At 41.1% G+C, this 14,098-nt stretch overlaps 1 protein-coding gene across 2 annotated transcripts in view; it reads right to left on the bottom strand.

Annotated features, from left to right (window-relative positions):
* Positions 1-460: 460 nt before the first annotated feature.
* The window catches only part of LOC138246540 (epithelial membrane protein 1-like), a 109,821-nt gene continuing 96,183 nt past the window's right edge, over positions 461-14,098 (bottom strand). For both annotated transcript variants that reach the window (XM_069201204.1, XM_069201203.1), the window contains exon 5: positions 461-8,175. In XM_069201204.1, the coding sequence (XP_069057305.1) occupies positions 7,850-8,175 (326 nt within the window). In that variant the 3' untranslated portion in view covers positions 461-7,849. The remainder of the gene's footprint in view (positions 8,176-14,098) is intronic.

Below are 14,098 nucleotides of genomic sequence, written 5' to 3'. Positions count from 1 at the left end.
GCAGGGTCAAGACTGATTTGCATATAGCTGGATGCAAACTGAGGTGGCCCGGATTGTAAAATAATAATGAACAGGGATGCGGGCCTGAGTAACTGTCAGTGGCTGAGATAAATTCAAGCATTCCATCCATCACTTTTTGTATACTTTAGAATGTTATCCTAAATGGGACAAGTATGTTCAGACGTAGGTCCTATGCACTCTGTGTTAATGGACCCAAGCTATATCCATCTTATGAGGCCATAACAAGGAAGAAACAGGTCCTGGGTGGCTTGTGTTTTGGTTTAGGGAGGACCTGACTTGACAGTGGGGGTTTGACTGTTCCCATTAGCAGACCTGCAAACCTTGGAAAATTTTCTGCAGTGTGATCCTTCAGCTGATTCACAGGAGTGGGCACAGCAGCGCGCACACAAGGATGCGTAGTGAGAGTTGAAACATGAAAAATGACATTTTTATTCTGGGAATTACCATGTAGTTTATTAATTGCTGCATGTGCATTGGCTGTGCTTTAATTCATAACATTATTGTAAACATTTAAGTATATACATTAGAAGCTATGCAGTGTTTCCTTTGCTAGCCAATACAGGTCTGGTAAATAAAGTAACAAGTCTGTTCTTTGCTCAACCCCAGCCGAGTCGTTCAGATCTGAGTTGTTGCATTTCTATATTGAGAATGAACAATGCAAAACATTAAGGTTTATTAACCCTTTGTCAGGCTTTAATACATTTTGACCTGCCTAACAGAAAAAATAGATATTATCAACAATTACTTATACAAAATCAACATGCTCAGACCCTACTTTGAGGAATGTTCCCTATTATATGACTTGGTTGCCGACTTGACTTTATGAAGTAATTCATAAGATGGTTCGCAAATATAACATTGAACACTACTTTCTGGGTAGGTATATTTAACAGATTGAATATTAGACAATGTCCCACTAACTTTTAACAATGCTCGCGTCACTTTTATTTTTCATAGCAATGCTAAACACTCTTTAAAGTTCTGCATTTGAATGCAATATTAAAAGTACCAACTTTGCAGCCTCAAAAAAGCAGTTTGAATCGCTTTTCTTTACTTGTGCCAACTACAATCATACTCTGTAAGTATGCACACTCTCACTGTCAACAAGCAACTGTAACTTCTTATTATATAAGGGATGAGGTATCTCCTACTTTATGTTAAAAGGATATTAGAAAGTTACTGAGGAGTTCCATAATCATATAGAGGAACAAGCCCAAACCTGTAGGCCGGGGGGCACTTTATCCCATATATTAACATGGTCACAACATCACCTTTCCCACAAACCACTTAAAACCTTAGAGCGTAGCACTTTCATATGAAAGAGCGAGTATGTTTAAACATGAAAAATAAAAATAAAACAGCTAGTGCAAAATTAAAGACATCAAAAACCTGCTGGATTGTTACAATCAGATATTAGAAAAAAAACATGTGCAGTAGCTCGAGAATGTGTAGAAACATGTAAAAAGTTATTCTAGCTTTTCTATCTCTAAGGATTTCAAAACACAAGCATATTCTCTCTGCTTACAATAGAGCTGAAGAAAGAAAAGCAAATGCGTATCTGCTGCTCTGGATGGACATTGCAGCCAAGCAACAGTCCTGTCACACCTTCATGTTGCCTGAGCTGTGAAGACATATGAATAGCCACACATCACTATCTTAGAAAAATAGACGTCCTCATCTTTAGCTCTCTGGATTTGGCATACAGGAGTCAGGGACTCCAAGAGTTTATTGGTGCCTCCTATAATTCAAAACATAAGCAGCTTCTATCTCCCCAGCCCCCCAAACAAACAGATACACCACAATGTTGGTGTATGGGGCCCTCCATCCCTTGCAAATAAATATTATATGCGCCACCATAACATAACCGGGAAAGGGCCATAGTGTGGAAAATAAAGATGGACTGGGATGTGGCCCAAGTAAGTACCAGTGGCTGAAATTAATTCAAGCATTCCATCAGTCACTTTTAGTATACTTTAGTATGTCGCCCTAGGTGGGATGGATAGGCCCAGGCATGGGTCCCATGCACACTGTTTCACTGGAACAAAGTTATACCCAGCTGATGAGTCCATAACAAGGGCAAACCCATTACTTTGCTGCTTGCGTTCCGTTTCAGGGAAGAACACACACAAGTGTGGTTAACTACAAAGGCAATTATTTTCCGACTAATTACAACAATATCCTACTTGAACTTTGGGGATCCCTACAAAAAGGCCAATCCTTGTGGAAGAGTAAGTGTGACCCACATCATGCGCAATTCTTTGGAGGGTGTGCGTTGGCTCATGCATCCCCCTCTACCTTTGTGTTTGTTGTTTCAGGGAGGACCTGGCTTCACAGTTTGTGCTGGATTGGGATGTGGCCTCGAGTAATTAACAGTGGCTGAGATTAATTCAGACATTCTATCCCTTGTATACTTCATAGACTCAAAGAACCTGGTTGTGTATGGGCTATTACCGCCCACCTGGTACATCACTACTAGTTGTAATTTCACAGACTCAAAGTCCTGAGCTGAGGAGGGGCTACTAATATCTGCCTTGTACACAATCATCAGCTGCTAGCTTTACTGACTCAAAGAGCCAGACTGTGGAGGTGCTAGTACCTAATGACCGGTACCCTATCAAAGAGTGAAAGCTTCATGTACTCAGGATGCCAGGCTATGGAGATGATTGCACCCAGTGCACCACCAAGAGTTGCAGACTTTATGAAAAAGAGGGGCCCATCTGCCAAGGAGCCAGTTCCCTACACCAGGTACACCACTACAAGGTATAAGCTTGACAGACTTAAGGGGCCTAGCTGCAATAGGGCCAGTACTGCCCACTCGGAACATCACCATCAAGTGCAAGCTTTAAGGACACCAGGGGCCCGGATAAGGAGGTGCCCACCCGGCACACCACCATGGCTTCCAAGGTTTGTAGTCTCAAGGGGGCTGGCTGTGGAAGTGGCACTATTCCCACTCATTACCACCACCAGGTGCAAACTTGATGAACTGAAGTGACCCGGATGCAGAAGCGCTAATATCATCCGCCAAGTACACCACCACTAGGTGTAAGTTTCACAGACTCACGGGGCTTGTCTGAGAAGGCACTAGTGCCACCAACCTGGTACACCACCACTGGGTGCAAGCTTCACAAGTCAAGGGGCCTGATTGTGGATTACCTAGTTCTGACCACCTGGTATACCACCACTAGGATGAAGCTTCACAGACTGAAGTGGCCCAGATGTGGAGAGTTCTAGTATCATGGGCCTGGTACATTACTACTGCGTGCAACCTTCATGTACTCAAGGTGCTCAGCTATGGGGGGCAATAGTACCGCCCACCAAATACACCACCAAGGGGTGCAAGTTTCATGATTTAATTGAGCTCAGATAGCTGAGGTAGTGCTAATACCGCCCACCTGTACACTCAAACGCGGTAGCAACAGGCTCCAGTCTACCTGGCATATCAACACTGGGGCCAGCTATACAGATTGAAGGAGACTGGCATCTTCCAGGTCCTGCAGACAACCTCTGTTCCACATGGCCGAAGGCTGTGTGCAGTGAGGGCCGGGCTGCCTCAGAAGGTAGGATTCAGGGCCTAGCCACAGGACCTGTCCAGTTACCAAGCTCTGTTGCAGGAACATGCTGTATAAAATTCTGAGATCACTGGTCTAAACCTCACTACAGATAATTAAAGGCAGTGCAATGAACGTTAGATGCGTACGAGGGATGGGTTGTGGTGACTTGCAGGGGGCCACCCCTTTCACCCCACCTTTCGCTCTCTACCCCTACTGTGTACAGTTGAAGTACACAGTAAAGTTGTTGACATAGGTTTGAGAACAGCCTTGTCATACAGTATTCCTAGAATACTCAAGATACAGGGCTTACCACAAAAACATAATAGGCACGGAATCCCTGCTTCACTTGTCTACAAGCCATGTCCTTCAATGGGTAAGTTGTCTAGAAGTGTTTTCTACACTGATGACAGGTATTCCCTATTAATCATAGCCACAATGTGTCCACAACAATAGTTAGAATTTAACATAGGTTTATGTGAAAAAAACATTTCTACGCTGAATCTGCCTTGAAAACAAAAGGTTAAAGTGAAGTTTTAGTTAAGTTTGCTTAAAACTGCAAAGGTACTTTTAGAAGAAAACCCTCTGAAATTCACTGGAAAATCCACAGTTTAAAATGCAGTATTGCACTGCTGTTGACATTACATATTACATTACTCATGACTGTTAAATGGCTTTATTGATGACATCACTTGATGACATCTCAAATCACTATATAGATATCCTACTAAGAAGCGATTTCAACAGGTCATCTTCAACCGTTGATCTGTTCAACAGCCATTCACATATTGTTTATTCCAACAATAGCATAAGACAAGGGCCATGGGTCACCCCACCCAAGCCATTTATTCCTTTCTCTATGAGTGCATTCTGTCCAAGAACAATGTTGTACATCACTGAGAAGGTAATACCTTTCAGGGCCAAGGGCCTGTGGCCTGTTTTTCTTTTTTTTTACCCATCTTAAGGTTTATTAAGGACAGCACGCTGCCCAGAGACAACCTTTGGGCCCCCAGTGGTGCACTACACTGTGTAATATCCCACACTCATTTCTTGAGCTCCATGTTTTGAAATCCACATTCGGGTGGTTATCTTTGAAAGCACTTCAACCCATTCTAAAATGGCTGCCTCGCAGTTCACGTGTGTGTATATGTGCCCACAAGGGTGGCCATTTTTTAAAACTTTATTACATAGTCACTGAGACATAGGCCAATGTGCAGGCAGGCATGCACATATAAGGGAGGCCATCTTGAATGTTTTTGTGAAACTTTATTTGAAAAATAATCAGAAAAGGACACCTGTGTATCCACACATGTTTGCATAGATGGTCAGCCATTTATTTTAACTGTTTTTGTAATATAGCTTTGTTATAGGGAAAGTCAAGAGGCTAGCTGCCAACAACAGACCTACTGGCATTGCTGATGCCTTTTTTTTATATAAATGTATGTAGCAATGAAGATAATATATCACTGTCTTGCTACTCAAAATATTTACTTGGATATCTGGTATACAGTTAAACTACATTTTTTGGCAGATTTAAGAATACTGGTGGTTGTAACCAGAGAGGAAACAGAACTAGGCAAAGATGCTGAACATCACTTAGTTGAAAATCAACCTTTTTAAAAAGGTATCAAAATGGGGGAATTTCATATTGTACCAAAAACAAAATTGAAAAGTCCACTCTAAGTAAGTTTTTGTCCTGGAAAAAAACTGAAAATCTACTATTGATTGAAGAACTATTTTCATAAAAAAATGCTTAGGCAAATCTAAAAAAAAAAAATGCTTGCAGACAAATGTTCCGATAACTTAACTCACCCCTAATAAAAAACCTTCCCATAGGCCCAAAGACATGGGAGCCTGATTTGCATCTTGATGGTATTTACACTAGTCCGCAGCAGCGGCGAACCCGAGTCCAACTGCTTTATTTAGATGTATTGCGGCTAAGCCACCTACTGCCACAACTCAGTGATCTTCTTAGCCATCAGGCAGGATGGCAGGTTCCTGCCGACCATATTTAGATGTTACAGCTCTGCAGGCGGTGTACTTGTGGCGGATTGCTGATGAAGGAAGGCCGTCGCAGGATCTACTGGACATCGTACAATGTCAGTGGCTATGGAATAGAGGTAAGTCACACACACACACTGTACCTTGGCCATACGTGTCCCCCCGCACAACACACTACACAGCACACCACATGCACACTATTATCTATTGCTTTTCCACCACAACATTTCACTATGCTAAAAACACACACTACCATATCTATGACACAATATACACACCTTATTCACAAAACACCCACACATGACACAACCACAACAGCCAACACAAATACACACTCATAAACACAAACACACTCACACAAAAGCACAACTACATGCATCACAACGACCACCACACAACAACACTCACCTCAATGTTACACACAACAACACAACACACAACCAAATATACACATCACCAGACCCATATGCAAGTGGCACACATTCTGACACAATCCATTCACCCATTACTGCTCCCTGCACCTCAAACAGCCAATCCAATCATACACATACACACACATACACATACTGACTCACATATGGAACTGGAACATCACAGGTAATGTCCCTTTGTAATGTACACACATGAAGGGGTGACAGCATTCATTTTGCAGTGAATACTGACACCAAAATAACATATGTCTTTGTATGTGGTATGTGTCTTGTACCAGTGTGTCTCCATCCATGCTTGACACCATCATGTTTCGGACAAATGCATGTCACAGTATTAAAAAAAATGACTGTGAAATGAATATGAGTGCATTGGTGCTGAGCACATGTGCAGTGACCACACAAGATACACTGGCAATGCAGAATCTCTACCTTTGAGTCCGGCGATATAAGAGTTGTGTTTTCTCTGTGGTTCAGTGGCAGCAGAGACAGAAGGTCTTGTCCAATTGTGTCCAGTCAAAACCAGAAGTGGAATCAGAGAGATAAAGTAGTTTTTTTACCTCATTTCCACTCTAATCCTCCAACTCAGGTGTGGAGATAACACTGCCACAGTTGGCTTGCTTAGTAGGTACATCCAAATATGCTCTGCAGTAAGGGTGGCTGGAGTCCTGCTGGCAGCCACTATTTCCAATGGCATCATTGATGTGTGTGGAGTTTCCTAGCAGAGCCAGGGGTTCAGGGCAGTCTATCACCTATGGGACCACCAGCATCTAAATTGGGCTGACAGATGAGTTTTCCGATGGAAAACCAATGGTGGGACCATTACCGCCAAGATCTAAACCAGACCCTCAATTACTTTGCCTACTTAGATTGAGTGTCCTAAAGACTAGGAATGCCTCAGGTTATAAAATATACGATACAACAAGTAGATTAACTTATACATTCTCTGAACAATTGGTGTACCGAGGATCAGTAGATTGAGTGTTTATTTCAAAATATTTACACACACAAATGATGAGGTTTCAGGTTTACAAAATATGTCTGTAAGTGAATTATCTGCTAGAGTTCACCAAATAGGAATCCTCAAGTGAACTACAACTGAAAGAGAAAATCAAGACAACAGTGGCTCCTGAAGTAGTACAATACTTGGAAATCAGACATCATGACCGATAGAGAAGAACGGTCATATATGTACCCCTTACTGATTGAAGGACAGTTTGGTTGATGGTAGATCAGTGTAGGGCAGCCAGACTTGATTCAGTTTTGCAGCAAATAAAGAGAAATTGTGATTGAAAAAAACATTAAGCCATTTTTCTTAAATTTCTTGTACTAATAGTTGCCAATTTAGCTCTTTCTAGAGACAGAAACCTTCAGTAAGAAACGAGAGTCTAGAAAGACATCCAATGACACTGTCAAAGAAAGTAAAGGAGGGGACTTTTCTTTCATTGCAAAATACTCTAGGGAAGAATCATTTGAGAAATGACAGGAAAAAAAATTATTCAATGGACTGAGTAGCAGAGAGAATGAAAGCACTACATTCTCTGAGCACAGTATCCTTGAGACACAGGAATGAAGTGGATCTTGAAGAGTCATTCTGACTGATTCTTGGAACAGCACAATAAGGACATCCTCTGTAAACTATGACTTGCCCTTCAGCCATGCACTGAGTTGCTTTATAGTAGTTTGGACCTTGGTCATGAAATAGATAATTGAACATGTGCAACTATAATAATGAACTGTTTTTCAGAGTATGCTTTCTGGCTTGCAGCTTGAGTCATTCAATTGAAATCAGCCTTCTTTAAAGTCAAGTTGAAGTATCAAAGTACTGTGGTATAAAGTTACGATAAACAATTAAAAATGCTTTTCTGGTTGAGGTGGAAAAGCTTCTTGTAGTGGGCACGCTGGATAAGGTAAGGCCACATCTGTTTGTGGTGCATAAGCAGGTGGTGGTTCGAGATACGGCAAAACACCCTCTGTTGACCCTGGATATGGTTGAATGAGCATCAGTGGTCCTGAGTAAGGTTGGATCACTCCTGGTTGAACTGGGTATTGTTGGGCTGCTCCTGGTTGGGCTGTGTATGGATTTGCCATGTATAGTGCAGTCTGGCCAGTGACTGGCTCTGGCTGTGCCAAAACGTCTGGAATGCCCTTCATAAAAACGTAATAGGCAATTATTCCTATGGACAGGCACAAGGATTGAGTTAGGAAAATGAAATTAAAAAAGAAACATAAACATTTATGGGTAAAACAAAAATAAAACATAGCAGCAAAACAAAAACAGTTAACGTCGTTACAGCCCAAAAATACATTTTTAAAAGCATTTAATGTATGCTCACGAAGAAGTAGATATTAATAAATAAGAGTTGCACAATAATACAAAGAATGTAAGAACAGTGACTGTTCAAAGTACAGATTTGTGGGATTGAGGACATGCTTAACGAAGGAAGAGGGTACATCGTATGCAATGTAAGTCCATACAATGACCCTCCCTCCAACTCATATTCAGCCATCTATGAGTAATTCCAAGAAACATTGATACTAGCTTGTTTGTCATCAATGAACGGGGTCCAACCACATCAAATTTTACTTGCCAGTTTAAAATGAACAAATTAATAAACTTGATTGTTTGCATTACACACATTCTATATCTAGTTTGTTTGTGCCTGGTAATACCTTACAACCATACCCATTGAAGGCAAACACAAAGGATATAAAACACATGTACAATTTCTTACACCAAGTAACTGGGCCGATGGAGGTATTTTGTAACTCTATCGTCTTACACTCTACAGTGATATAAGTACACTTAGGTATAGCTCTAGGCTGCAGTGACAAGACTGAAGCACCCTTCATTCAAAGCATGCTACATACAGCACTCAACAAACATACACCCTTCTAGCTATGCCCTTTAGTCTCTAAGATACATGGCGTTTCAATCCAATAATTCTTGCTCAATCTGTCCTTTTTGTTCACTGCTTAAAGATGACGGTGCCCACAAAATGTAGTAAGTTATGACTCTAAGGTAAGATAATCCTGAGCACACCAAATTGACTGAGGTTGGAATGGTCCTGTGGTAGTCAATCACAATATGCGCTGAAATGTACTATGGAAAGATTCTATGGCAATTGAAGAACAAGAAACATTCATTATAGATTGCTTTTTTAGCTTCCTCCACACTAGCGGGAGTGCATACCAAGCAATGTTTCCAGAGAATATAAAGTATTCAAAGTACAGCATTAGTCCTGGATATGACTGTAGTAAACATATTAGCAACTACAACACTGTGAGACCAAGAATTACTTTTCCATCTCTTGTGTTCTGAGATTGTCATCTTTCTATATACCCGCTGAATCCTCTCACTGTGATTATATTTTTTTATTCATTTTTCGAGGGAACCCACTGGACCATTGTATGAATGTATATGCCATGTCTGTATCACAAACCTAGGCAAAAGGCACTGGAGTGCTGTGGACAGTTAATGCATTGTGATGTAGTGTTCTTTAAAGACGTGAGTCTTCAACTCTTTCCTAAATTGGAGCAGTGTTGGGTGGCCCTGATAGATACATGGATGTTGTTCCACATCCTTTGCTGTAGATGGCAAGGTCATCAGGGACTAGTGTAGATTCCTTTAGAAGTGGGGGGATCTAGCCTTTTTTGAGAACTTTGAGTATAAGAGTCATTCACAAAGTTAAGTATGGGTGAGAGACTGTCCTGAAAGAGATCTTTGGTCTAGTTGATGATAAGACATCATCATCATAAGAAGTGACTTTGATGGAGTTGAGTATGTCAGCGAGATCTGGGAAACACCGATGTGGAATTATACAGGAAGTGGTGGGTGTACAAACTGAAGCAGGCTTGGTGTCAATGTGCTATCTGATTGCCTGTAATTTTTCCCTGATGAAGAGGTTGATGGCAATGTGCTATTCTGTCAAATGAGGAATAGGAGCTCTAGCAGGAAGTACATGCATTGCTTGGCTTCTTCAACAGCATTCCTTTTCAGTGGGTGTCTTCAGTGATGGGTTTTGTATAGTACTTTGTTTTGGCTGATTAACTGTTCGCATGGTGCAAGGTTGGACTTCACTATCAAGAGATCTTTGGGAGTTCCATTTTTCTTCCATTTCCTTCCTGCCTGCGGATATATAGTTTTTTGTAAACATGGTCTTTAAAGTACCAGGATGCTACAGGTTTGACCTGACCAAGATCTGTTGGTAAGATGCTGAGCAGGGAATTAGGTTTGTCAAAATGGTCAGTCCAGTGGTAAGGGTGTTTTGCATTGATGAGATTGAAGAGGGTGTTTGTTCTTTTTCGAGCTTGTGTTTTCTGAAAGGGAAATGTGGGAATCTTGGAGGGACGAGGTGGTCAAAAGATCTGACAGTTCATCGATAAAATTCTTGTTCTGGTGGGGAGGCCTATAAATGAGTTGCGGAACGTGGAAAATGGCATATTAGCAGCTCCACAGAGTTGAGCGCAGGTTGCTTGCCTAGGGTACAGAACCAACAAGGCTTATGAATGACAGTGAGGCCTTCTCCCTTATGTGTGCAGACAACACAATAGATACTGCAGCCTGTGGAAAGAAGTACATCTACGATGTGCAAAGATGTGGGCAAGAACAGAGCGAGAGTTAATGAGTTGCAATGTGTCCTCTGTAGTTTGAGGGTGTGTGGTAGTTTGTGGGATGCTATGTAAGAGTCTGGGTTATCTATATCTGGGTGTGATTGTGGGGACTGACAATGCAAGGTCTTTGGTGAGGCACATGATTTTATCTAACCTAATAAGTTTCATTGGAGCAAAACCCTGACCCAAGGCCCTTCCAGGCCTTAATGGACCCAGGTAGGCAAAGTCTATATCTCTCTCTGCCCTTTGCTACAGAAGCCTGGGTGATTGTATGCCCTGAAGAGTTGTGTGAAGTACTGAGAAGGCAGGAAGTTATGCCACTTCCTGTGCAGGTTGATGATAGGGAATACAATCCTCTTTCTTGACTTCTTCCTTTATAGATGGTTTTGGTAGGAAAACAGGATGTCATTTTATGTTCAGATCGTGGATGAGAAATCTTATGATGTCACTTCCTTTACAAATGGATGATGGCTAATGCAGTGGTGTAACTTCCTGTGCAGATGGATGTTGGGGAATGGTGTGCTCTTGCTTGGCTTCTTCTTTTAAGTACGGTATTGGGGAGAAATCAGTGATGTCACTTCCTGAGCAGAAGGATGATGGGAAGTACAATTGTGTTACTTCCTGACCAGATAAATGATAAGGAATGAAGTCCCTTTGCTTGACTTCTTCTTTTAAAGATGGTTTTAGTGGGCTACCAATAATGTCAAATCTGGTGATGTAACCTTTTGGCAGGAAACCACTGAAGTCACATCCTGTGCAGATGGACGATGGAAAATCTAATAATACCAAGTCCTGCAGGATGGATGTTGGGAAATTAAATCCTCTTGCTTGGCCTCTTCTTTTAACAACTTTTTGGTGAGAAACCAGTGATGTTACTTCCTGTGCAGATAGATGACGGGAAATCAAGTGATGTTGCTTCCTGTGCAGATGGATGATGGGAACCAAAATCCTTTTGCTTGTTTTTTTTTTGTTTTTTTTAAAGAATTAGTTGAGAAATCAGTGATGCCATTTCCTGTGCAAATGGATGATGATGGAAATATAGTGGTGTAACTTCCGGTGCAGATGGATTATGCTTGACCTGATTCTTTCTCTCCATTATGCCCTCATCAATCAGTGTCTTTATGTCTGTATCCATTTGTGAAGCTTGGACTATTCTTTCTCATGTATGCATACACGTAAGCTTCCCTTTCTATGACCAAGTTCACATTTTTTTTATCACACAAGTTATTATACAGAGTGTCACATGAGGATATATTTGACCTGCTTTTTCAATATTTGCATGCACCCATTGGGATCGCTCCTATAGCAACATATTGTGAACAATCAAATATACACTCCAATGAAAACCCACTTTGAAATGAGTTTTACGTCAACACCACCACAGCCTGCAATACATATTTCATTGGATGAAGGACAACTCTGAATGAATGGAGCAACAAAGCTGATAGCCTGGTGCTGGAAGGCATACATTTCAATTTTCTACAATTCAATTGCCCTTTCACCCTAAAAGACAACCATCCAGTGTTCTAACTGTAAGGAAGGCGTGGCTATATTCTACACTAGGATCCCCTTATCTCCCAAAATAGCACTGTGGTTCTGGGAACCAAATTGTAATTGGCCTTGCTCCATTGCACCCTCAACCACTGAAATGGCTAGTATGTAAAGCAGGCAAGAGATGCATTGAAGTCTCATGTCACCTACTGTGACATATTTCACATCGGGCCCTCAATTAAATTCCCCAACCATCTGCAAAAAGTTCAGATCCAGGCTGCTAGAATGGGCCAGACCCTATGGATTCACACCCACACAAACCTATCCTTAAAAGTCTTTGATTGGCTCCCCTTTCGAGGGAGGATTAAGTTCAAAGTTTGGGATAAAAGAGCAGGATACCTGCAATAATCACGGCTTCTCTCTTTTCCCAAAACAAATTAAAATCATAGTATAACTTTATTGTGTGCAATGTCTGCCACTGTGGTTTCTAGGTCATGTTAGTCTGTTTTCTTTGTAAGCTCTATTTTTGTGTCCCCCCTGCTCACACTTTGTCTTCTGAAAGGGCCAATTACTTCCATTTCCCAATTATTGCCTTCTTGAATTAGGTAAACTTAGGTGTATTTTGTGTTAGAGGTGTGCTTCTGTCCAACATGTCTCAATGTTATGTTACCTATTGAGAAAGAACTATATAGACTACATCTCAAGTCCCACCTAGTGACTGTCAGTCCCTAGATGAAGTGTAGATTAAGTGTAGACTCCTTTATAGCTGTGCATGAAGCTTTCTGGTGATCATAAGCCATGCTGATTCAGCAAAGCAAAATCCAGGGCTCAGGGCTTGTACAGTAGGTATCATGAACAGATCAGTTGGAAACACTATTTCCTTTCTAATGAAAGGCATTGGGAGTTGGTATTTATTCCAGACACTTACACACATGTTATAAAGGATCACTCCTCAAAGACCTGTAACTATTTCTTTCAGATAGCAGGCTTTGCAACCATTGTCAGGTGTCATGAGACACAGGGTTGGCACAGTCTCTGACTCCACAGGAAATAGAGTTGGTGCCACTCTGATGGTACCAGTCATAAAAGTGTTACAGTCCTACCTTATGTTTTTGTTCCCATTTGAACCTGCTTCTAACTAATTTCTTTGTGCTGAGATTGTCACTGATGTGCTTCTCTGAAATTGTCAAAGGTATCTGTGGCCTGTGATGTTCAATTTGTTTTGCACAGAAGCATTATTGGCCATTCAAGCCCACCATCTTGCATGAAGAAGAGAGACATTAAGTGACTGAATTGGAACCTGCATGCAGTTAGGATGTTCCTCTGTCATCCTCGACACACCCTTCTGCTACAAATATACATTGGAACATGCATGCTCATGAACCACCTTGAATCAGCCTTTCACATCTCAATCCATATTTCTGTAATCTGTGCAAACAATGTATGCCTAAGAAATTTAACACTTTTCCAAAATGTGTCTCCTACAAGAGTTCTAAAGAGATATAGACCTTCTTTCACATGCCTAAATGTCTAACTAAAATCAATGCTTTGAAACTGACCAAGAGGCTCCTTGATTACTTATAAAGTCACCTTCTTCACCAAATTAGGACAAACTCACACTTAGCCTAATAATGTACACCTAACAGATTCCACATGTGGCTTGGTTGCCATTTTTCAGGTTTCATAGTATCATATAAGGATTTTATATTTGACAAGAAGTGGATTGAATAGTCAAACTAACCCATTTGTTTAGCCACATTTTTTCAAAATCATGTCAGCTGATTAAAAGCCTCACTGCCCACTGTAGATGTGAGTACCCTGTCAAGTAAAAGTCACTGATACTGATGTGGAGGGAAATATACATTGGTTTCTGCAGATTTCATTCAGGTCTATTTAAGAACATTAATTTCTTTACGTTAGACTGAAAAATTCAAAGTCAGACGTGAGCTCAAAGAGTCATGTGTAATCACCAAAAAACTAAGAGTTCAGGACACC

The sequence above is a fragment of the Pleurodeles waltl genome, chromosome 7 (assembly GCF_031143425.1).
Source record: "Pleurodeles waltl isolate 20211129_DDA chromosome 7, aPleWal1.hap1.20221129, whole genome shotgun sequence".
NCBI lineage: Eukaryota > Metazoa > Chordata > Amphibia > Caudata > Salamandridae > Pleurodeles > Pleurodeles waltl.
Note: the sequence above shows the minus strand (reverse complement) of the source record. Positions and strands in the feature narration are given on the sequence as shown.